The sequence below is a fragment of the Alosa sapidissima genome, chromosome 1, assembly GCF_018492685.1.
Source record: "Alosa sapidissima isolate fAloSap1 chromosome 1, fAloSap1.pri, whole genome shotgun sequence".
In the NCBI taxonomy this organism is placed as follows: Eukaryota; Metazoa; Chordata; class Actinopteri; order Clupeiformes; family Clupeidae; genus Alosa; species Alosa sapidissima.
The window spans coordinates 27,272,660-27,298,189 of record NC_055957.1 but is presented as its reverse complement, the minus strand read 5'-3'; the positions used below and the strand labels follow the sequence as shown (position 1 = coordinate 27,298,189).

The 25,530-nt window shown below is 41.5% G+C and overlaps 2 protein-coding genes across 34 annotated transcripts in view; both read left to right on the top strand.

The window, feature by feature from the left end:
* The window catches only part of mbnl1 (muscleblind-like splicing regulator 1), a 52,778-nt gene extending 37,099 nt beyond the window's left edge, over window positions 1–15,679 (top strand). For 11 of the 33 annotated variants that reach the window (XM_042102080.1, XM_042102064.1, XM_042102028.1 and 8 more), the window contains 11 exons: window positions 1,935–2,135; window positions 2,605–2,664; window positions 4,967–5,182; window positions 5,545–5,784; window positions 7,036–7,089; window positions 8,055–8,208; window positions 9,555–9,590; window positions 10,229–10,320; window positions 10,716–10,760; window positions 11,426–11,497; window positions 11,892–15,679. In XM_042102080.1, coding sequence (XP_041958014.1) covers window positions 1,935–2,135; window positions 2,605–2,664; window positions 4,967–5,182; window positions 5,545–5,784; window positions 7,036–7,089; window positions 8,055–8,208; window positions 9,555–9,590; window positions 10,229–10,320; window positions 10,716–10,760; window positions 11,426–11,482 — 1,155 coding nt within the window. In that variant the 3' untranslated portion in view covers window positions 11,483–11,497; window positions 11,892–15,679. The remainder of the gene's footprint in view (window positions 1–1,934; window positions 2,136–2,604; window positions 2,665–4,966; window positions 5,183–5,544; window positions 5,785–7,035; window positions 7,090–8,054; window positions 8,209–9,554; window positions 9,591–10,228; window positions 10,321–10,715; window positions 10,761–11,425; window positions 11,498–11,891) is intronic. The other 22 variants (XM_042102117.1, XM_042102101.1, XM_042102095.1 and 19 more) reach the window with 22 other exon arrangements.
* Window positions 15,680–20,830: 5,151 nt separating this feature from the next.
* On the top strand, window positions 20,831–23,017 carry LOC121716094 (ras-related protein Rap-2b-like). Its single transcript, XM_042102291.1, has one exon. It carries the CDS (start codon window positions 21,125–21,127, stop codon window positions 21,668–21,670), a length of 546 nt encoding a protein of 181 aa, XP_041958225.1. The 5' UTR covers window positions 20,831–21,124; the 3' UTR covers window positions 21,671–23,017.
* The last annotated feature ends 2,513 nt before the right edge of the window (window positions 23,018–25,530 follow it).

Below are 25,530 nucleotides of genomic sequence, written 5' to 3'. Positions count from 1 at the left end.
TCACGGGCGCCTTAGTGGTAGTAGGACATATAGTACTGCACTGCGCCAGTTATAGTGTGAGAAACAGACTGAGATGTGTGTGCGTATGTGTGTGTGTAAAGGTTTGTCTTGTGAGGAAGCCAAAGGCACTTATGTTTCTTTGCACCTGCCTTGAACTAGTCTCCATGGGCTGACTGATATGGAGAGGTGCTGATGGGTGTGTGTGTGATGGGGGAGGTGTAGTGGTATTGTCAGCAGTGTGAAGTAATGATAGATTCATCCAGCTCCTACAGCAGACCACAGTCATTCACAGAGGTGGAGGAGAACTGCTCTTTATCACACTGTGGGGGCTGAAATGCCTGCTGCTTATGAGACGCTGGGTGTTCTCTCTCTCTCTCACTCTTTCTCACTCTATATATATCTGTCATGCTCTCACCCTTTTGATCTGTAGAGGTAATACTGGAGACAAAGAGAATTACCCCCCAGTGGCAAATAAAAGGCATAAATCAGGCTAGTCTCCTTGTAAATTCCACTGGAGTTCAGACACACACATACATACATATAATACATGCACGTGTTTATACTGTGTGAGAGCGTGTGTGCGCAGACTTGCATGTATGTCTTGGCAGTAGTGTGTTGTGTATCCAAGGTGGGTAGAACAGAGAGATACACACACAAACAGGAGAGGCAAGGAAGGGAAAGCAGGATAGGAATGGCACTGGCAATGGGGATGGAGAGGACTCCTCCATTTGAGCTTGCCAAATACCACAACCCCCCCCCCCCCCTCCCTTCTGCACACACACACACACACACACACACACACACACACACACACAGAGAGAGAGAGACACACACATGACACACACATCCGTGCTCTAGAGGCTAGCAGTGCCCCGGGTTGTGGCGGGTGAAAGCAGGTCAGTGGCGGGCTGCTATTAAAAGCTGCCAGTGTTCTGAACTCACAGAGTCCCTGCTGAGGTGACACCCATCATCTGCCCAGACCTCCTGCAGGGAGAGAGAGGGGGAGAGGAGGAAGAGGAGGAGGAGGTGAAGTGGGAGAGGGAGCGAGAAGGGGAAGAGGAGAGAGAGAAAGAGAAGGAGATGGAAGAAGGAAGGAGGGAGAGAAGAAGGGAGGTAGGAAAGGAGACAGAAAGAGGGAGGGGGGGAATAAGGGGCGGGATAGTGAGAAGGGGGGAGGGTGGAATGAGCAGGAGAGAGAGGGGTAAAAGAGGAAGAGAGAGAAGCAGATGTGGAAAAGTCCAGCTTCAGAAAGTAAAAGCCCAACCATGTATTGGTTCTACCTGTGCACAGATGATCTCACCAATTAGCTGCTCTACCTGGCTAAAGAGTTGTGCTAATTAGAATCAGCTGGTTTCAGTGAACGTTTGGCACAGATATGTGGTAGGACGTTACTTTCTGAAGCTGGACTTTTCCACCTCTGGAGAGAGGGAGGTACAGATGGAACGAATGAGAGCAGAATAAATGACTGGGTTGAAGCTGTAAGGGTATGTGGATATGTCCAGTAGCAGTAAAAGGACTAGAGAACTCTCCTAGCCCTGTGTGGTCAGCCCTGTGGCTGACTGCTCGAGAGAGAGAGAGGAAGAGAGAGAGAGAGGGGGCGTGAGGTAACAGCGGATTAAATGATCAGGCTAATTGAAAAGACAAAGACCTGTGTAGACATGTAGGGCGTGAGGGGAGTCTGACATATCTGAGGCAGGGACCACCCGAAACATCATCAAAGCACGCTCAGCGAGCCACACAGTGTTGTGTCTGAAATTTGACCTTGTTTCTCTCTCTCTCTCTCTCCCCCTCCCTTCTCCCACCTGACTACTCTTCTCATTTCCCATGTCTTCCTTTTCCTCCACACTGTCTTCATCACCTCCTTCTCTCTCTCCACTTTCCCCATACCACTTACATCATCTTCCCTCTCTCTCCTCTCTCCTCTACTCCTGCAGGGCCGCTGCTCCAGAGAGAACTGTAAGTACCTGCATCCTCCCCCCCACCTGAAGACTCAGCTGGAGATCAACGGCCGGAACAACCTGATCCAACAGAAGAACATGGCCATGCTGGCCCAGCAGATGCAGCTGGCCAGCGCCATGATGCCCGGAAGTCAGCTTCAGCCCATGGTGAGGACCACCACAGAGAACATCTTTCATGTTAGTTACTATTTATTATATACTTTTCCCTTTGCCTCAATGTTCTCAATGTTCTCATTGTTATCATACAAATTGTTACACTGTTTCGTTTTGTGCTTTGGCAACACTGTACCTACATGCTAATAAAGCAACGTTGAATTGAATTGAATTGAATTGAATTGAATAGAATAGAATATAACAGAACAGAATAGAATAGAATGTTCTAGAAATAAGACTGAGTACGATTTCTGGCAGCCAGTGTCGGCCAGTGGTGAGTGCTGTGTGATGAATCCAGAGAGAATATTCTAGAAAAAAGAGGACAGAATACTATTTTCCGGACTATAAGTCTCACTTTTTTTCATAGTTTGGCTGGTCCTGCGACTTAGTCAGGTGCAACTTATATATCAAGATATATATAATTTAACATGTTTTTCAATGTTAGTCAGTATGAATTGACATTGAACCCTACATGAAACATTACCGTCAACAGCAGCGAGAGGGCTCTCTAGGCTTGTGGAATGAGATCGGGAGCTTGGTGAACTTGCGACAGGTCAGACATTTTTTTGTACTTAAGCCCAAAAGTTAGAGGGGGTTCGGGGGTGTCACCACCGGGAAAATGTATTAAATATTGTTATGTAAATGCACAAGTTCTGCGCACTTTCAATCAGAGATTAGTGCTTGCACTATGCCTAAAACACACCGTTAAAACAAGGCAGATATGACGAGGCATTGCAACAATGTTTACAGAGATACACTGTAAGGTTGGCTGCAAAGATTACGCCGGACGCTTTAGGCTATAGTCTTTCTACATGGGTTTAGTTAATGATCGGGCTATAATAAGACCACACTTTAATAATGGTTGGTGTAAACCGGGACATTTTAGCGTCCCGACAGGCTTTTGTCGGGACTCAGGACAGCAACTCAAAATTGGGACTGTCCCGGTTAAACCAGGATGTCTGCTCACCCTATTCTGTGTGCTAGTTGAATAATTTACCTTTCCGGATTAAATGTCCATACTGGTTAAGAAAGGCATGTGAACAGTCTCTAAAATAAGGGTATTCCTTAGTAAAGCGTCGTTGAAAGTTTATTAAGATTATTATGTACCACATCAGCATTTTTGTTCAGTGAATTTTTTGTAAATTGCTTTACAATTACCGTCGGGCCCTCCTCGTTGGCTGCCTTCGTTATCACCCAGCTCGCCTCAGCTTGCCGCCATTCACTCCTTCGTCTTCATTAACATTCCCGGTAGAATTATCATTCTTTCTGGTCTCTATGTGTCCAGTTACATAGTCTGTCTGTTCTTGGTCTTGGATTTTGTGAAATAAATGTTTAAATAAATGCGACTTATAGTCCGGTGCGATACTACGGTACTTAATACTTTAGAGCCATGATGTTTGGCAGCTAGCAATGGTGCACGTTGGTGGCAAGATGGTGCAGCCAAAATGTTTACAGATCTCTTTCTTTAAGCCATAGAGAATGATGGAATATTCTAGAAATAAGGTAGAATATGATGTCTAGCTTCAATCCATAGTGAATGCTAATTGTCTCTCACTGGGATAACAGGAGGTAATGCAAATAGGGTAGAATATTCTAGACCGGTCCACTTCATCCCCAGCTGAGCTGTGTTGTCCAGATGTTTTTGCTTATGTAAGTTATTGTAAGGAAGAGAGAAGAGGATATAATGATCTACAATTAGCATAAAATAGACATTCTAAAATAGAACTACACTGGCCTTCTGTAAAAGTGGGCTCTGGGCAGTGGCGTACTGGAAACTGTGGAACTGTAAAAGTGTGACTGCAGTGATCAGGCCCTGATCAAACCAAGCCCATGCCAGCTATGGGCCAGAGGTGGCCCAGCTCTGCTTCAGTGTCAGCAGGTCCCAGAGCTGGGCTGTGAGGGATGGCATCGAGCCACCTCTGGTAAACCTTTACTGGCGGCACTTTGACATTGTCAGTGCGGGTTTCTTGCTCTCTGGTTGAGGCTATTCTGGGTAGCCCTGTGTGTTGACTCACAGGGAATTTGATCAGGTGACGTTGAAAAACAGATGAGACAGAAATCCTCCAGCCCTCCTGACCTTACAAACAAACACATCCCTACCCTCATAGTTCATATCTGCCCTCATAGTTCATATCCCCATCCTCATAGTTCATATCTGCCCTCGTAGTTCATATCTGCACTCGTAGTTCATATCTGCCCTCATAGTTCATATCTGCATTCATAGTTCATATCTGCCCTCATAGTTCATATCTGCCCTAATAGTTCATATCTGCACTCATAGTTTATATCTGCCCTAATAGTTCATATCTGCCCTCGTAGTTCATATCTGCCCTCATAGACAATATCTGTGCTCACATCCTCTCAGTGTTGAGGCTACCTCTAACTGTAAATTATGAGCGACTGTCTTTACCATAATGTAGTCTGTTTTCTTGTTGGGTTGAATGCTCCATACAATATGTCCATATAAAAAGTTCACAAACATGCATTCAAAAGTATGCTTCAGCGTTAGTAAGTGAATTCCATTACTTACATATACTATGGTCTTTTTAGATTGTGGGTGTTTTAACATACACTAAGTCATAAAATTATGTTCTTATGGTTTCTTTAAATGTATACAGTGACTTTGGTTTGACTAAACTCTGAGTGATCTGATATGTCCCGTCTATCTTTCTCTCTCTCTCTCTTCCTCAAATTCAAATTTTGAAAAAACTTGAATTTCCCCTTGGGGATCAATAAAGTATCTATCTATCTATATATATATATATATATATAAATGTGTCAAAGCAATCATTGCATATAGGATATGACATAAAAACTCTCTCTCCCTCTCCCTCTCTTTGTCCCTGCTTCTGTAGCCCATGTTTTCCGTCACCCCAAGCCTTGCCGCCACCAATGCCAGTGCAGCCGCTGCTGCTGCAGCTGCCGCCTTTAACCCGTACCTGGGGCCTGTGTCCCCGGGTCTGATGCCGACAGAGCTCATGCAAAGCGGACCCATGCTGATGGCCAGCAGCCCCAGCGTGCCTCAAGTGCAATCCACCGCCCAGAAGCTCATGAGGACAGACCGGCTGGAGGTACGACATACCTTCCTCTAGGGAACCATCATAACAAACTCCTTCTGTACTTATATGCTTTGTTGCTTGGTTCACCGGTCTCTCACTTTTACTCTGTTTCCATGGCAAAAGTAAAAAATACTTTTTTGTATCTGCCATTTTGTGCATTGTGCAGTGTTTGTTCACTCAGGAATACCTGGCTAAAGACTGCCCTCTGCTGCGCAGCTAATTTCATTACAGCCTGAATTGTCTTGTCTGCACTGGTCATGTGGCAATGTACTCAAGGCATTTATACTTTTTTTGGTGTGTGTGTGTTTTTATGTGTAAATGTGTGTGTGTGTGTGTGTGTGTGTGTGTGTGTGTGTGTGTGTGTGCACGGCCAGGTCTGCCGTGAGTACCAGCGGGGCAACTGCTCGCGCGGCGAGAACGACTGCCGCTTCGCCCACCCGTCCGACAGCACCATGATCGACACCAACGACAACACGGTCACCGTCTGCATGGACTACATCAAGGGCCGCTGCTCGCGCGACAAGTGCAAGTACTTCCACCCGCCCGCCCACCTGCAGGCCAAGATCAAGGCCGCCCAGCATCAACTCAGCCAGGCCTCGGCCGCTGCCGCTGTGGTGAGTGACACCCGCGCAACCGGACACGACACTCTGGTCCAGCAGCACTTAACCCAAACCAGTGGTTCTCAGTCGCATTCCTGGGCGCCCCTCTGTTCTCTCTGCATGTGTTTTCCCATCTTTCCCTTGTCCTGTACACTTGAATCAAACAGTCAGTGGTCCTCCTGATTAACTGAACATAGCTGATTCAGCTGATCAAGAGCATGATGGCTACGTTATGATAAATACACTGACTTTAAGGCTGGTGTATGTAGAGCAGGGATGGGTAGAAAATATATGGGGCAATGAAGAGGCTCCAGGAACAGACATGAGAACCGCAGTTCTCCACTCACTGGTGAAGGCACACAGATACAGTACGCTCACTGCTTTCCCCAATGGCGCTGCTCAAAGGGCTGCTGTGGGCCGGTGCAGTAAGGCGGCCATGTTGGGTGGGTCTTATGCGCAGCCGGCAGACTCTTTTGAAATGTGTCATGGGCAAATTTCCTTCACGGTGTCTCCCTGCCTTCGCCTTGTTACAGCCATTTTTTTTTCTTCCTTGGTGTGTCTTAGTTCCAGGACGGCGTGCTGACTCCGGGACACATTCCGGCAAGGATCCGAACGGATCTGGAGCCTGGATTTGTTCCAGAGTCGGCAGCCATCTTGGTGGTGGGGTGACCCACCACTATTTGTAATGGTTGCTTTGCCTCCACAGTCAGAAGTCAGAAGTGAACTTTTCACACTGTGACCGACCAGTTCTCTTTCGTAACATGTAATAATAATACTGCATATTATGTGTCTTAAACCTGTAATTAAATCTGGTCATGCAGTTAGACAGTTAGACAGCCATGTGGTCATTGTAATGTGATGGTGACTAAGATGCGCACAGTGAAAACAGAGGCACATTGTAGCTCTAGTTTCCTCTTCCACAAATTCCTACTTGATTCATTGTGAAAAATCCCCCAAGGATTTCCAAACAAGACCAGTGACTTGCTTCATCGTGCTATTTCAATAACAAACAAGTAATATTCACTCTCATGATAACTACAGACATTTTCCTGAAAACAAAAACCTCAAGTGTCTTCACTGTGCATGCCATAGTCTTGTTATCCCCTTGTATACTGCATTCCAATGATTTGTTTTTTTATTTGTTTTTTTCTCACCTACCCAAAATGCACTGCTGCCCCCATGATGCACCTCTGCTTGCTGTTTATGTTAATGCGCTTGAACCCCATTGGCCCATTGCCATCATGTGCTCGCTGCCTGCTAATTAAGACTCAGTCGGCTGTCAAATCACTGAAGCGACCCCTCGAGGCAACCTTTGACCTGGTATTATGACCTTTCACCTTTTAGCTTGGCATGTTACTTTGTTGTAGTATTAGTTTTTAACCAAAAATAATTTGCAAGCATAATTTATTTTTTGTATCGCTCTATGTTTTCTTCCTGCCGCTATAATACCATTTTTGGTGTGATAAACTGACAGTGGCACCCAGTTTCTGAATCAAATTGGTTGGATATATATCAGTTTTTCAACAAACGCTCTTGCTTAAAGCTGTTCAAATTAATTCATTCTTAACCTCAGCCACAGTCCCTTCATCACATGTAGCCGGCTCAAGCCGCATTAGACCAGGGTTAGAGCAGCTAATGCTTTAAAACTATGTACAATGGCATGGCTTTTGTGTATATATGATGTTTCTAAGTGTCTTAAATCTTAAATCAACAGTTTGCATGTTGTTGATGTCTAGTATGCATGTTTAATGTGGGGCAGGGATGGGGGCAGGGGGCATATATATGGTGGGGTTTGAAGCCGTGATGATAGAGTAACTCCATCTTAGCTGAAGAATAACATGAAGCCAATACTCTTAATCATGGAGTTAGCAGTGCAGCTTCAAGTCGATCGCTTTCCCTCTGTCACACCTGGCAGCTTTGGTAATTTACCTGTAGGTAGAGCCGTGCTTGCTTATTCTGTCGCTCTATGTCAGCTGTACTGTATAATAATATATCCTCTGGATTTTGTCATTGAGCTTACATGTAGTGTGGAGAAATGAGACATTTGTATATATAGCCTTGTAACAGTAGCCTTATTTGCTCTTTGCTTGAGAAGTAGTTTTGTATAGTAGTTGCTGCTTGCTTTTGCTTGTTTGTGACAGACAACTCCTGTGTGATGGATTTCCCATGACAATAATTCTTCTCTTTTTTTCTTCTCTCCTTTTCCTCCCCATCCCCTCCTCCTTTTTTGTTTCCTCCCCTTTTTGTGTCATTTCTCATGCCAACCCCACTCCCTGGTTGGGCAGGGAATCCCCCATTCTGTCATGCCTCCTTTACCAAAGAGACCGGCACTTGAAAAAGCCAACGGTGCCACTGCCATGTTTAATACTGGCATGCTCCAGTACCAACAGGCCCTGGCCAACATGCAGTTTCAGCAGCAAGCTGCTTTTATCCCTTCAGGTAGGACTCTCGCAGAGGCTCCTGACCTCCCTCGTCTTCTCCCCCAACAACTAACCCCTCCTCCCCCCGGCTCAAAACCATGCTCCTGGCAGAGTCCGCCTCTGGAACTAATCTGGTGCCAGATCTAGTGCGGGTCCGCACCGGATCCAGGCCCGATCAGTCCCAGAGCCAGACACTGTGTGGGTCCGTCTGAGACGCCAATCCAACACAATGGGAAAGGATTTAGGCAGCCACACCCACACCCCCTCTTATAATTTCACACCGAGACAACACTCTAATGACAATTGTGAATATGCACAGTCAGTCACATAGACACACACACACACCATATAGGTTATTTACCAAACCATAGGCACGTATGCATTGTACACATGTGCAGTGTTGAGTTGGTCTCTAGCTGCTCAATGCCCCATTGCAGACAGAGAGCTCCACATCCTGTTCCGTTGGTGAAACTTTGGGGGGTTGGGGGGTGGAAAGAGGTTTGTGGGTTTGAGATCAGTGGTGATGCTTTTTTCCCCCTTTTGTTCTCCTGTGGCTTTCTTCTCCCTCCCCTATGAGAGAGCGAGAGAGAGAGAGAGAGAGACAGAGAGAGAGAGAAGGAAATGATGCAATCAAACAGCATGGAGATGTGCGCTGAGAAAAAGCACATGTTTCACACCACCACCACCACCACCACCTCCTTTAGAATTCACACACTGATGCATGGTAGCAACACCTCTTTCCTGTACAAACATCCTCATCCTCAAAGAAAGTGGCTGCACAGTCAAATCGTTCCTATAGTGTGCTGTAACTTGGCATGTTTGCTTTCAGTTCCGTACTAATTCTCTTTCAAATAGAAGCTGAGTGAGAAATTAGCGAGTGCTTATTAGTCATGTAGTATTGGTTAGTTTTGTATTATGCATTGCATTACCGCTGTATAATGCACATCATTAACTCACACATATATGTAGAAATATATTTTATAATGTTTTAAAGACTTTACAGTTATCTATAGTACGTCTTATTGAATAAAGGGTGCCTAGAACACTCACGCAACATAGGCTCTGGTATTCTGTTGGGAGTTACTAGCTTTGTAAAATAGTTACTTTTATTTATTCTGCCACACCTTTGCCTAAAATCTACTTAAGAGCTTTTTCATTCTAAGGGTCACTCCTCACTGCCTAAAGCTGACAGTCTTAATTCTTGCTAATCAGTTGATAGCGGTGTCATACTGTCCCTTTTAATAAAAGTTGTCTTTCTTTTTCATGTTTTTATTTGTTTATATACACTCTAACGAACCATGTGATGGGCTGTTTTGATTCTTCTCCCTTTCCAATCCACTTCCTGTTGCAATGCATGATGGGCAGGCTCAATATTGTGCATGACACCCACAGCAAGTGTTGGTAGGTGCCAGCATTCCTTCTTGATTACTCCTTAATTTCTCCCCTCTCCTGCTCGCACCCCATCAAAATCCACCACTAACACACAATCAGGCACGTCTCCTCCCAAGAGATCCGACCCTTCGTCTTCTCTTAATACCTGGGAATTCACCTGACTCTATGACAGCTCTAGCAGTCTCTTAAATGGAGCAGTGCTCAAATGATTTGTGGGTTTTGGTGGGCTGTGAGTCAAGTGACAACTAGACCATTTTTATCAGCCTCTTGGTTTTATGAGTAAATTGAATGAAAGAATTGTGAACTTCTAGAACTGCCAAATTGAAACATTTAAAAAAATAATAATAGTATTGTATGTATTTTGTATAAAGTATCTCCACTCCACCATTTTAACTGTTTAATTTTAAAAGCATTTGTATCTTGACCCCCCCATCCCCTATCCCCCCTCCCCCATGCCTGTGCACATCCTGGCTTCTCCTGTCCTTTTATAAATATATTTAACTCTATCCACTTATGGCTTGTTGCTGGTGTAACCCCCACTCCTGACCCCTCCTCTTCTTCCCTCCCTCCCTCTCCCTCACTGTTTTGCGCCTGTGGCCACCCTCCTCCTGTATGTGTTTGCTTATATGATTTTCCTTCTGAAAAAGTTCCCATGATGCACGGTGCTACACCAGCCACTGTGTCTGCAGCAACTACATCTGCCACAAGTGTTCCCTTCGCAACCGCCACAGCCAATCAGGTTTGCCCTTTATGGCTTTATCTCTTTGAATAAACCAATAGGAACAGTGGATGCTTCTGGGTTTGGTTGGGTTGAGGATCTCCTTCTTGTTGGCCTACACTGACGTTGAACGTTGAACAGAGTGTCGTTTTCTCATGAGAACTTCAAATTAACACATGTGGAAGTTCAGTTATGATGAAGGAAGAAAATTATTTTACGATTGCTTTTTACACTGTTTATAATGATAGTGCTATGTTATAGTTAATAAAATGTTGAAGGGTCCTTTAGTTTTAAAATGTTGTATTTCCACTTCTGGAAAAGAAAGGTGATCCTTTTGTTTGGAGGAGAGCCTATTGTGAGACATTTTAATGTTTAACAACATTTTAATTTTTATTCTTTGTCCTTTTCATTTTGAGGACTCTTCCTTATCAAAGTTGACTACCAACGAATACATGCAATTGGTATGTATGGGGTAGTTTCATAGCTCTACTTTTTAATTAAAAAAAAATTAAGATATTCTTTTTTGCAGTCTGTTGTTGCACGGCTTTCATTTTATTCCCGCCATCAAAACATTTTTTGTTGAAATGTTTGGAAGACTTAGCTGGCAGAGCTTAGCAGTGAAACAGTACTCCCTGTTTAACATCCAGAAACAGGCAGCAATTCAAATGCACTCAAATGATTTAGTCAGGTGAACGAGCACGCCATGCAGGCTCTCTCAGTGCTGATATGTTTATATTAGTCCATACTGCTAAAGCTTCTGACGCTCACTAGAACAGCGAGAGCACCTTTTACCAGCCCAAATAAAAGATGCAGGTCAACAAGCTGGAAGATTGGAGTATGCATGGGGAGTCCCTCACATCCTCTTTGCCTCTTCTCCCTAAAAAGAGCTTTTAACAATATGCAGCAGGTCTCCTTAATCTCTAATTTGCTTTCGTTTCTGTTTTAACCAAACAGCTTTGTATTTATTTTTTTAGTTTTAATTGTTTGTTTTTCTTATGTTTCATATGCAATGTCTACTGTGGGAAAACATGTTATAAAGGGGTCACCCAGTGTATTCTGCTGTGGTCTTACCCCAATGCTTAACCATTGAATGTGTGGTTTATTATTGTTCTGCATCTCTCCTTAGATTCCCATAATATCTGCAGACCATCTGACTAGTCACAAGTACTTGACTCAAATGTAGTTCCTGTCCAGAACAGTGAGTGACTTATTCTGATCTCTATGTCTGATATGATTGTGTGTGGTCACATAGCTCCAACATATAACGTTAATCTCTGTCAAGACATACATAGCATAGTATCTATATTTTATATATATATATATATATATATATATATATATATATATATATATATATATATATATATATATATATATATATATGTACTATAATGTAAATATGTAATATATATATAGTACATATTTACATACGTATGAAATACATATAAATGTATACAATATAAATATACTAATATTGAAATAATGAGTGTGTATATAGTGTATATATAGTATATATAGTATAACATGCATGGTGCTACCTGTAGTGCAGTAGTGTTTTGGCTCTGATACACTTTAGCCCCTTTGCTTTGTAGATCAATTGAAAGTATGCTGGTGTACCATCAAGGACAACGTTCAGCATTCACAGCCATTACACCTTGAAGCTGTCTGTCTGAACCACAGAGGAGTTCATCTTTCAGCTGGACCTCACATCTAGTCATGCATGCAAACATGGGTATGACCAGGGTCAACGTCATCCACATCTATCTCTCATCCACAAATACCACCGACAGACTAACACTCACAACAACCCTCCAGCTTGACATTGAAGAGGCCTTTACTGGCACAAACGTACATGCCAAAACAGAATAGTGCTAAAAGATAACATTTTGCACACTCACACACGCTCTTTTTAAAATGTGGAGATGATGGCGATGTCACTTGAGATTTATACAGTATTGGTACGTCAGTAGACCAAGAGATTAAGTTTAATTCATAGTTTTCATTGGTTTATTGTATGGTTTACAAAATGGCAAAGGTGCACTTACAGAGAAAAGAAATGTATGCTCAAACTTGTTTAATGAGCTGATTTGGTGAATTAAGTATTCTGCTGTGGAAGATTTGAGTAAAAATTAGATTATGTAAACAGAAGGTTAGAATTGAATAAGACAGATGAATGTTTTATTCAGAACACACAGAAACACCTGTGTTCGTCTCAAAGCACATTCGGTTTGTTCTGAATCACCCTCTAGCCTTCCAACCATACATCCAAAACTAAAGGTGTTATTTCAGCAGTGTTATTATGTTTACTCAAGATTTATGTTTTATTTTTTGTAATGACTCTTGTTTTTATACTTAATTTCACAAATGTGTGTGTTTTTTTAATACGTTTTGCGCCTTTTTATTTGTCATTCATTTATTCGTGCATTTGCCACATAGCCTTCTATAGCATTCTGTATTTCAGTCTCATTAAATCACAGTAGCCTTCCCCTATCCCCCCCCCCACCCCCGAGTTCATCAGATAATTTTTTGAACTTTTTCTTTTTCGTCTCATTCACATTTTGCCCCTTTACATTGACTGTTGTTGATATTGTTGTTTTTAATAATACGGGAATGGAGTTTTGGGCAGTCTGAGAGTGGTGTGAAAATATGTGCCGAGGTTACAAGTCTAAAGACTTTAAAGAGTGTCATATGGCTGTATACAGCCATATCAGAGCTGGGATATTGGAGGACTGGCTTCATAGCCGCCTTGCAGTCTCAAGGTGGGACTCTAAAACTGCAGCTGGAAAATGCACGGCTTAAATGAAAGGGAGATATGAAGAGCTGTGTGAGATTCCTTCTATTGTTAATTTGTTTAGATTTTTTATGTGTGTTTATTTTACTATTTCATTTCAATTTAAACCATATAACCCATAGGTATCCATCATGTCTAAACCTAGTTCCACATATCTCTTAATGTTCATACCAAAGTTTTTCTTTTGTGGGGATTAGAAGAAAATAAGAATGTTTCCCTTCTTATTCTGGCTGTTAGAGTCAGTGTACATAGGCTACAAATTGTACAAATAAAAGACATAGGCCCACTGAACTAACGCAAGTGTCAATTCTAACAAATCAGATAGAGAATGGAAACTTTACTCCGGAATCTCCCTGTACGTCCCATTCTAGAGTATTTCCGAGATCGTGTTCCATTGCTTTCCTGATTGTACTGTACCGCTCCAAGCCTTAGCGTACAGCCTGGGCAACAGCCCACACAAAATACTCTCACAATCATTGTACAGGTCATAGATGCCAATGATATTCTGTAGTTCTGATGCGTATACATTTATCATCTTTTGTTTCTAGTTACAATTAACACACTCTGATAAATTTATTTGAACATCATAGTTCAAACAGTTTTACTCAATAATTTTAACACATTTAACACAATACTTTCAGCCTTATTAATGTACTTGATAACATTGTCATCTGTTGTAGGTTTTAGATGTATAAACAATTCATAAATATTTCATGCCATAATCATGTTTAATAATTATGTTTTGTCAGTTAGAACATATATTGGCATCTATAGCTTAATGTTTTTGGTTTTGTTTTTATTTGTAGAATTGTTTGTGTTACTTTTGAATATTGAACATTTCTCCTTGTCTGTTTCAATTTGTTGAACAAAGAATTTTTGATATTGACATCTTAAAACAAGGAAAACTATTAATTGACCTGTTGCTGTGGCAACAAATTCTGGCTGACAATAGTTTGACAAATTAATTTTTTATGTGTAACAAGTTGAGATCATCATGTTTTAAAATATTTTGTTGTTGTTGTTCTTTTTTTCTTTCCTTTTTTTGTTTAAGTGTAGGATCGTGTACATGCTAGAGTAAAAGAAAAAAATATTTTCTACTGTATCCATTTCAGAGATTAAAATATTGTTTTAGTATTTCTTAAGGAACTAGCTAAACATCCAAGAATGTCAGGCCAAAAAAAACGAGCAGCAGGAATCCTGGCCTTTGGGCTCCTCGATCTCATTATGACGAGAGGAAGTGATGTCATTGAGCTGGGCCTCAAAGCCCCGTAAATGCTGCGTGTGGGCGAGCCATAACCTAAGGGACGAAGGTTGACTTTTTGCACTTCTGTATATAGTCAGTAAAAGTAAAAAAAGAAACGTGTATAATATTGAAATCTTATTTTGAATAAAAAAGTCTATAATTATAAGAACTTTTGTTAGGTTAATTTAAGGAATTAGAATAAATGACCAGCTAACAAATTTGCTTGCTAATGTGGCTCCGTTTCTTCTGCCCATCATAAAAAAGGAAAAAATCAAACAAACAAAAAAAAAACAAAGACAAAAAAAGAGCTAGCATTTTTGTCATTTTTATGCTTAGCTTGTGGTCCACTAGGATGTCACGTAGGTTGGAAGAAAACATGCTCCCTCACCCCCTAGATTCTCCAGGATATCTCTCTGGAGTCTTCCCATACAAAACATACAGCCCCTCTAGCCTGTGTTAACAATAACAGACATTTTAAAACTAGGGTATTTTAGTGTTGTTGGACATGACTGCATGCCAAAAAATCTAAAACAAACCAACAAAAAAATCACAAAAATAAAGTAGATTAAGTACATAGTAACAAGTATTTATCATCAAACATGTTTTAAATTATATTTTAAGATACAAGGGTAAGAATCTGGATTAAAAGAACACCTAAAACATGGTAATACATGCTCATACATGATAATAAAAGATTATAATTATATTGAGATGCAAAACTGCCCCCAGGACATGCTTGCCAATAGTGCATTATCAGTGCCGTTCAACTAAGACCATCTCATTGCTTCTTTAACCAGGCAACTGTGTGTCCAGCAAGTGAAGTTCACCACCAACATCCACATTTTTCCCTCTTAAATGAATGTAACCGCCTTCACATATACACAGATAAAGGTCAGCGTTTTTACTCACTTGGGTTTTATTACTTTTTTTTCTGCACAAGCGCTAATATACCAAAGCATCACTCCACCTCCACTCTGACAGAGCTGATCGTGGAGCTTTCAATCAGTTATCCTCCTCCTGCAAGTTAACCACCCACCAAGCAGTGGACAGCTGAGGGGTTCTGGCCCTAACGTGGGGCAGAACCACTCAAGACTCTTCTGCTGCATGGCCATAGGATTCTTAGTTTCTCTGCTGGACACACACACACACACACACACACACACAGAAATGCCTGGCTGCTTAATGCTCTCTGTGTTAGACAAGACTTTACAATTTTGCTTGTATTTGCTGTAACATACGTATTGTACTACGTTCTAAAAAAATGTTTTTAATGCACATTTATTATTGGCATAATTGAATTGCTGTTATGACTAAAAAAAATAAAAATAAAACAAAAGTGTAATTGCGCAGAGAATAATCGTCTCTTTTGTTGACTATTTTGTTGTATTTTTGATAATTGGATTGATTACATGTGTTTTGCTTCATGTTCTACGCACATCTCAACACAACATTTAGTTATGTTATAATATGATAAATTCACTATAACTAACTATATGAAATATATATTTTTTAAAGATTAAGAAGACTGAATAACTCTGAAGGTAGTGAACAGACAGTGGTCCACTATATTCACGTCATATTAAATACTCTTGTAAACACAACTTGTACACAAGCATGTATTACAAGCATGTATTTTTGAATACCATCATAACGGCATCATTGTTGACAATATTCTAAGAAAACATCTATAGTCAAGGAGAACCTCCATGCTCCAGAAAATGTGTCTCCCCAAATGATGAGATGGTTGGACTGAACATGGCAGGAGGTGGACCACCATCTAGTGGACAGGAGCGATGATGTGGGGAACCCCTCACTCTACTCTCAAATTTGTCTCCTACCTTTGATCAAATAGATTGTGTTTTTAACTAGATTGGTAATAACTAGGTTTGATGGTAATAACTATACTAGGTTTGATTTTAAAATATGTTTTGTCTTTCATGAAAAAAAGTAGGCCTACAGTATATTTGTTTTTATATCAGCCAATAGGAGCCAATAGGCCTACTAGGCTAGTTTAACTGTATGGATTTTAGCAAATGGTTGACAAGATAAGTTGTGATGGCAAGAAAAGGAAAATGAAGCAAAACCATTCATACAATCAAGGCTTCAAACAGGAAGTATTAGAAAGAGAAGTGTGGTGAATATGTTGAGCAGAAACTTTGGTGACAATGAGCCCAGCACTAGTGACTGACTAGTGAAGCCTCCATGGCACCTGCCAGCAATAAACAACGCAAAACAGTAAGTACAATATACAATATGTTAAACTGGCCTACGCTATTTTATTTTAATGCCAGTCAGTCATAATGGTGGTACTTGGAGAGCCAATAGTTTTCTGAGGTGGTACTCATTGTGGAAAGTATATAGATATACATGTGCAACTACAATTTAGTTGTATATTAGCCTGACCCTATGCCACTTTGCCCTTAGACCACTAGACCATGCGTACCAAATTAAGGCCTTACAGTGAGTAAGTATGACCAGTTTGATGAAGATCTTTCAACCAGGTAGCGATAGATTCACAGATGACTAGATCAAAATGCACCAACATATGACTTTGGCCCAATATTCATTTTACCAAGGTCCATTGAAAGCTTTATTTTTTCCCCACTAATGACTGGTGTTGTTGGCAGCTGACAGTTCCAAAGATATCAAATATATACTATATTTACTTCCACCTTCCACCTAATTTGCTCATACTGTTGTATCCCAAAAATCCCAAAACCAAATAATTTCTTTCTATGTGTATTCACATGAACACGTATCATGACCCGGCTGCAGTCAGGCTGTGCACTCAGTGTAAATTCAAATTACAAACTAGAGGTGTTATTATACCTGGTCTGTCCACTCCATTCCAGATCGCAATGTTGTCTAAATTCCTCACAATGCCACACGCTAATTTCTGGACACATGCAATTAGCAACTCTACAATCTCCCAGGTGATATATTTCATGGGTTTAAAATTACCAACATAGGCTATAAAGCCTTCTTTCAAATGTAGCATGTATCTCAAAAAATCTACTTAATATAATCAATCTATAATATTTGTTAACAATTTTTTCGGAGAAAGAAGAACAAAAAGCTGTAGTGACCTAGCCTGACATTGTCATATTCAATTCTCAAATGTTGTGGGCGAAGTTCAGATGTCACCCAGGCTAGTAGTGACCCCTTTATTGGTTTCTCTTTTTTGCCATAATGAAACCCTAATAACAATACTAATGTCACGAGGATCTCCAGTCCTTCCTGCTGTGAATGTGATGTTTAGATAGCCTGAGTGAACCAAGATGAACGTGTTAAGTTAGCCCATTGTAATTTGTTTTGCAGGTCCTTCTGGAAAGGAATCCACTGACACCCATTTCTGAACATTTGTGCATTAAAATTTTACCAAATCGTTTCAGAAGTGCAGCAAACATATATGTCTTGTCAATCAAGGTATTAAATGCAATTATTTCAATGCACTCAATTCCAAAGAAAATACAAGCTCCTGGGTTTCTGGTGATGCATCATGCAGAAATGGACGTCAGGGCTCCTTTCCAGACCAACTGGTGGAGCAAATTCAAATGTGCAAACAGGTTTGTCTGGGTTCACCCTTGCCAATGTTTAGACTCTTATTTTACAATTGAACAATGGATGTAGACCCTGAGGAATGCCGTTTAATCAAAGCTGAACTGTAGCAAAAATACTGCATTACGTGTTCTTTCACCCTTGCACCATGGGTGACAGTATGGCTTCCTGAGGCATTAGAGCCTTTTATTTAGTATGCCCTTTAATTTCTATGCAACACTGCATCCTGTTTGAAAACAGGAACATAGTAGCCTAGGCTAATAGTAACTTTTGTTTCGTTCTATTATGATAGCACTGTGACAGACAAACCTGTGCCATTGAATTAAACATTGCACTAAACTCAGTCGGTGGTGACTGAGACTGACTAATCCAGCGTTTAATTCGTTCTAATGTTATTATCCAACTTGTCTCAAATGTTTACTAGATAGAGCCTGATCATTACCAAGAGAGTCAAGTTTACGCAATACTATTATAAACTGATAACACATCACCATAACCTTCTGTTATGGTCAAACGCCTTTAAACACTTCTCAGCAGATACTGAGCAGGGTGGTGCGCCTTTAAGAAAACGGAACTAACCCTTTACTCGTGACGTTAGGCTGCCTGGCTGTGCAAGTTTGACCTTTGATCAAATAGATTGTGTTTTTAACTAGATTGGTAATAACTAGGTTTGATGGTAATAACTATACTAGGTTTGATTTTAAAATATGTTTTGTCTTTCATGAAAAAAAGTAGGCCTACAGTATATTTGTTTTTATATCAGCCAATAGGAGCCAATAGGCCTACTAGGCTAGTTTAACTGTATGGATTTTAGCAAATGGTTGACAAGATAAGTTGCGATGGCAAGAAAAGGAAAATGAAGCAAAACCATTCATACAATCAAGGCTTCAAACAGGAAGTATTAGAAAGAGAAGTGTGGTGAATATGTTGAGCAGAAACTTTGGTGACAATGAGCCCAGCACTAGTGACTGACTAGTGAAGCCTCCATGGCACCTGCCAGCAATAAACAACGCAAAACAGTAAGTACAATATACAATATGTTAAACTGGCCTACGCTATTTTATTTTAATGCCAGTCAGTCATAATGGTGGTACTTGGAGAGCCAATAGTTTTCTGAGGTGGTACTCATTGTGGAAAGTATATAGATATACATGTGCAACTACAATTTAGTTGTATATTAGCCTGACCCTATGCCACTTTGCCCTTAGACCACTAGACCATGCGTACCAAATTAAGGCCTTACAGTGAGTAAGTATGACCAGTTTGATGAAGATCTTTCAACCAGGTAGCAATAGATTCACAGATGACTAGATCAAAATGCACCAACATATGACTTTGGCCCAATATTCATTTTACCAAGGTCCATTGAAAGCTTTATTTTTTCCCCACTAATGACTGGTGTTGTTGGCAGCTGACAGTTCCAAAGATATCAAATATATACTATATTTACTTCCACCTTCCACCTAATTTGCTCATACTGTTGTATCCCAAAAATCCCAAAACCAAATAATTTCTTTCTATGTGTATTCACATGAACACGTATCATGACCCGGCTGCAGTCAGGCTGTGCACTCAGTGTAAATTCAAATTACAAACTAGAGGTGTTATTATACCTGGTCTGTCCACTCCATTCCAGATCGCAATGTTGTCTAAATTCCTCACAATGCCACACGCTAATTTCTGGACACATGCAATTAGCAACTCTACAATCTCCCAGGTGATATATTTCATGGGTTTAAAATTACCAACATAGGCTATAAAGCCTTCTTTCAAATGTAGCATGTATCTCAAAAAATCTACTTAATATAATCAATCTATAATATTTGTTAACAATTTTTTCGGAGAAAGAAGAACAAAAAGCTGTAGTGACCTAGCCTGACATTGTCATATTCAATTCTCAAATGTTGTGGGCGGGGCTAAGTTCAGATGTCACCCAGGCTAGTAGTGACCCCTTTATTGGTTTCTCTTTTTTGCCATAATGAAACCCTAATAACAATACTAATGTCACGAGGATCTCCAGTCCTTCCTGCTGTGAATGTGATGTTTAGATAGCCTGAGTGAACCAAGATGAACGTGTTAAGTTAGCCCATTGTAATTTGTTTTGCAGGTCCTTCTGGAAAGGAATCCACTGACACCCATTTCTGAACATTTGTGCATTAAAATTTTACCAAATCGTTTCAGAAGTGCAGCAAACATATATGTCTTGTCAATCAAGGTATTAAATGCAATTATTTCAATGCACTCAATTCCAAAGAAAATACAAGCTCCTGGGTTTCTGGTGATGCATCATGCAGAAATGGACGTCAGGGCTCCTTTCCAGACCAACTGGTGGAGCAAATTCAAATGTGCAAACAGGTTTGTCTGGGTTCACCCTTGCCAATGTTTAGACTCTTATTTTACAATTGAACAATGGATGTAGACCCTGAGGAATGCGGTTTAATCAAAGCTGAACTGTAGCAAAAATACTGCATTACGTGTTCTTTCACCCTTGCACCATGGGTGACAGTATGGCTTCCTGAGGCATTAGAGCCTTTTATTTAGTATGCCCTTTAATTTCTATGCAACACTGCATCCTGTTTGAAAACAGGAACATAGTAGCCTAGGCTAATAGTAACTTTTGTTTCGTTCTATTATGATAGCACTGTGACAGACAAACCTGTGCCATTGAATTAAACATTGCACTAAACTCAGTCGGTGGTGACTGAGACTGACTAATCCAGCGTTTAATTCGTTCTAATGTTATTATCCAACTTGTCTCAAATGTTTACTAGATAGAGCCTGATCATTACCAAGAGAGTCAAGTTTACGCAATACTATTATAAACTGATAACACATCACCATAACCTTCTGTTATGGTCAAACGCCTTTAAACACTTCTCAGCAGATACTGAGCAGGGTGGTGCGCCTTTAAGAAAACGGAACTAACCCTTTACTCGTGACGTTAGGCTGCCTGGCTGTGCAAGTCTGCGGGCAGGAAGTGCCAGCGAACAACGCAACGATCACGCTCCCCAGTACGGAGACACAGAAAAGGATACGACAACGTGCAACATGACAATAGAAAAACGCATGTGTTGGATTACCTTTTTTCATCCTAGCAAGCTGAAGATCAAAGGAGCCTGACTCCCCAGAAGCCGCAGACGTATTGTCAAGTGACGAGTGTTCCCGGTTTGAGGGCGAACACCAAGAGTGGAGACAACTGTCGAGTACAAGGCTGGGGGACTGTTTGAGGAGCCATGAGAGAATACAAAGTGGTCGTGCTCGGCTCCGGTGGAGTGGGAAAGTCAGCGCTGACTGTCCAGTTTGTTACGGGTTCCTTCATTGAGAAGTACGACCCAACAATCGAGGATTTTTACAGGAAGGAGATAGAAGTGGACTCTTCTCCTTCGGTACTGGAGATCTTGGACACGGCGGGCACGGAACAGTTCGCTTCTATGAGAGACCTCTACATTAAAAACGGCCAAGGATTTATACTGGTCTATAGCTTGGTAAACCAACAGAGTTTCCAAGATATAAAACCAATGAGGGACCAGATTATCCGTGTGAAACGGTACGAGAGAGTGCCCATGATCTTGGTCGGGAATAAGGTGGACTTGGAAAGCGAGAGAGAAGTCTCTTCCGGCGAGGGCAAGGCGCTGGCTGCTGACTGGAATTGCCCGTTCATAGAAACCTCAGCAAAAAACAAGACGTTGGTCGACGAATTGTTTGCCGAAATTGTCAGGCAAATGAACTATACATCCGCACCTCACCGAGACGCTAAGTGTTGTTGCGTCGTGTTGTGAATATTCTGATCGTGAATGCGTAACTACAACACAACTCCCTCAAGAAAACTTTTCTGTTGGAGGGAACAAGCGATACATAGTGTCGGGCGCGTCTGGAAGGGTTACTGTATTGCACAGTCGTAGTCACACAGCATTACTTGTTTACATGAAAAAGTACTTGAATGTTATTCACACTCAATGGAAAGACTTCCATTTTTATATCATGCTTTCTGGCTGCCTATATGAATAATCTCAATCTTGTCCGAACATTGCGATTATTAGGATCAACTTCTGTGATGGAAAGGGTAAAGAATCTGTTTTTACACGATGGGGCGTGCCCACCCCGGGCTCTGATGTCAAAGGTGTGTATTTGAAGATCAGCCAGGACATTTGAGAGCCTTCAATGTGTTCAAGGGGATGTAAGGACTGATTGGACCCCCCGTTGTTGATTGCAAGTGGAATTAGTTGAACACTCACAGTGAGGCGACGAGACGTTCAACTTCGCTGGCTCTTGAAGAGAGCCATCACAGCACAGTCGCTGGCATTTCATTGTTGTGGAAACGAGTACAAACGCCAAATGTTTCCCAAGATGTCTCTCATGGATCTCTGTCCACACACTCCTCTGCGTTAACAATCAGGGTTAACGACTGAATTTAGACTTCGTCACAGACTTTTTTACTTTGTGTTACTTTGGTGACCTGGGCTGATAGTCAAGTGCCTTAAAATATTTTTTGAGTGCCAATTCTCAGAATATCTCCAGTGCCCACTGATTGTGACGATCCTCATGTAGGCTATTTGGCTAGACAGCAGGCCTATCCTTTCTAGATACTTGGAGATGTGTGGTTAGCCAAAGCTGTTATAAAAGGAAACTCATTGGTACTACACTTTTCTGACCATAAACCAAACCACTTGTCTTTTCTCAGTTGACACTTTTTGTAAAGAAAAAAAATGTTTTGAAATGTGTGATGTGAAATTGAAATTCATTGTAATATTTTACCATAGTCCTGTTCTTTGAGTGACTTTTAATGCAAATAGCTTTTTATATGAAAAAAAACAGTGTTTTTAGAATCGTAAGTGATGGGTTGAGCCAGTGTATCCAAGAGAAGACATCGTGTAGTGGTGTCATTTGAAGGTAGCATCTGAAAATGCTAAATTATTTTTAGTGCACCACAGCACACTATTGCTGTCCAGGAATTCTAGGCTTCGCATTGTGATCCAAAGCACATTTTCTACTTGGGCAGTATTTTTCAGTAATGGTTTCTCCCCTTTTTCTGCTGTTTCTAAATCTGACGATGTGACTCATAACCCATGGCTCTGTCACAGTTTCATGGCTCTATGACCAATAAAAAGTGTTCTGAAATAATGTGATTCAGGCTGTCAGCATAACAGTTTTCTCTCTCCTCCTCCTCCTCTTGTAGTACTGTGAAGTTAAGTTGTTTCAAATGAAAAGCCTTCTTTGACACTGCCAATATGCAAAACAGTGGTAAAGGTCAACGTCCACTGCTCTTTGGAGGAAATCATAGATGTTTGTCCCAAAGCAGTTTCCAACCATGTGTACAGTAGAAAGAGAGTTAGCAAACAGAGAGTGTTTCTCTAGTCGACTACACCGGCATGTTTTGTTAATACAGGCATGTATTAGGATACTGTGACATCACATTGCTGCTCCCCCTTTGGGAGTGAGACCTCTTGGTTTTGATTTAGCATGAGTTTCATTAATGCCTTGTTCCCTCACATTCCATGAAATTCCAAGTCTGACGTCAAATGTTTTTCATATGTGCATGCCAAGGAGGTTCCTGGTCACTGCTCAGTTATTACATGGGGTGTGGCTGGGGATTTTGTAAGCAGGGGTTGTTGGTGTGTGTGTGTGTGGGGGGGGGGGGGGTACTTTTGGTGGTGTATTTAGTGGAACAGTGAGTGGTGAGGCTATTTATTTGTTTTTGCCCATTCTTTGCTCTCTGAGGGGAGTTCCAGTGTAATGCTATCAGGCTAGCGTAGAGATAGCCCAGAGGCCTGGTAGCGACAGCAGGCGAAGCAACAGCAGGAGGATGGCTGGCTGTCTCTCTGTGGAGGACGGGGAAGGAGAAGGCAGGGCGAGGGGAGGCAAGGCAGGGGTGTGACCTCCCTCTCCCCTCCACATGTTTTCTGAGCAGAGCCACACAGAAGGGGCTTTCAGTTCCAGCACCCCAGCTCCAACCGGCAGCACACAGACTGCACACACACACACACTCATGGCCGGCTGGAAGCCTTCACCGTCTGGACACACAGCCTGATTGCAAGGATGGGGGGGGGGCTAAGGAAAGGGTTGAAAGAGGTTGTCTGTGTGTGTATTGGTATAAGAGACTTCTATTTTTGTTGATTTTTTAGGCTGAAGGGATTGGCAGCCCTAATCATTAACCCTTCTGCTGAGGCGCTGAATTGCTTGTATTATAGATAAACGGTGGCACTTTACAGGGGGTGATTATTTGACCTATCCACATACTTTCAAACCTATACACCTTACCATTAAGACAGCAACCTGGCTGGCTCATTAGTTGTGAGTATTTAACATTTTGAACTTAAATTATACCATTAACCAATGTTGAGATCTTTGTTTATGGTATGGTAATATACCTTTGGGACTTTCTGTGTGTGTGTTTGGGAAAGGGAACAAACATAACAAAAGGGAAAGAAATAAGGCGTGGAAAAATTAATCGCCATTTCTCTGTCAGACTGAGAGTATGTCCTGCTGCGCCATGCAACAAACATGGTGTCAGCCTTGAGGGGTTTTCTGGTCATGTGATGAGGTCACATCATGGAGGCACTTCTCCGTGATAAACCTCCTGACCTTTGCTGGCTGACTAATATGCTGTGACATGCCCTAAATCAACAAATGCAACCTTTATTTTTCTCTCCCCTCTCCAACTTTTTCTCCCGCCATCATAACATTTCTTTAAAAAAAACAATGCACTCGGACGAGACGCTGAGTGAGCACTTTTCTGCTCCTCGGCCCCTCAGCTTGCCAAGCTTGTTTCAAACTCCGGCAGCCCCCGTGATATCACTTCCTGTGGCCTTCTGGATAGGCACTGTATTCCATAAAGCACTCTGTCTAGGCTAGATATTCCGCTGTATTGTTATATGCAACACGTGTGTGATTCTGATACATTCTGAGGGATTTATGAGGCCACATCACAGTGAGGGCAGAAGTTCCCTCACACAAGCCTTACACATCCAAATAGATACAATGCAAATCACAACAGGATTTGGTCCGCTTCTTTTTATGTTCAGGAATGCCTACCTGATATGGATGTAAACATCCCGTAATCATAACCGTGCCAAAAAGTGCTTTGGCCACATAGATAGCTAGATAGATAGATACTTTATTGATCCCCAGGGGAAATTCAAGGACATTCACATGCTCATTCCTTTATTTCCATTTCCAATCTATTGCCAGGAGTGACCAAGCCAAAACAGCGGCATATGGACCTATGTGTCTTAACACCTTGGGCCCTCACTGTTTTTCCCAGAATGCCTCAGTGACTGGGTGGACTCCGGAGCGCTCACTTCCGTCACCTTATCTCCTCTTATCTGGTCATCTAGCCTTGGCCTAGATCTGTGTGCTGCAGGCCATCATCTTGTGACTGTTTTGAGAAAACATCATGGGGAGACATCTGATATTTGTTTGTGGAGAAGGCATTCACTTTAAAATTCACCCATAACTATGCATCTTTTTACACCCTGTAGAGATGGCTTACTTTCCTATTAGGCTATTTTTTTGTGCACAGACACCTAGATGACCATTACATGTTACATTTAAAGACTAACCAATCGGTCAAAGACTCAGCAATCAACACAACAAGGTGTCCGTGATTTGCACTTACCTTTTGACATCTCTGCATTACACC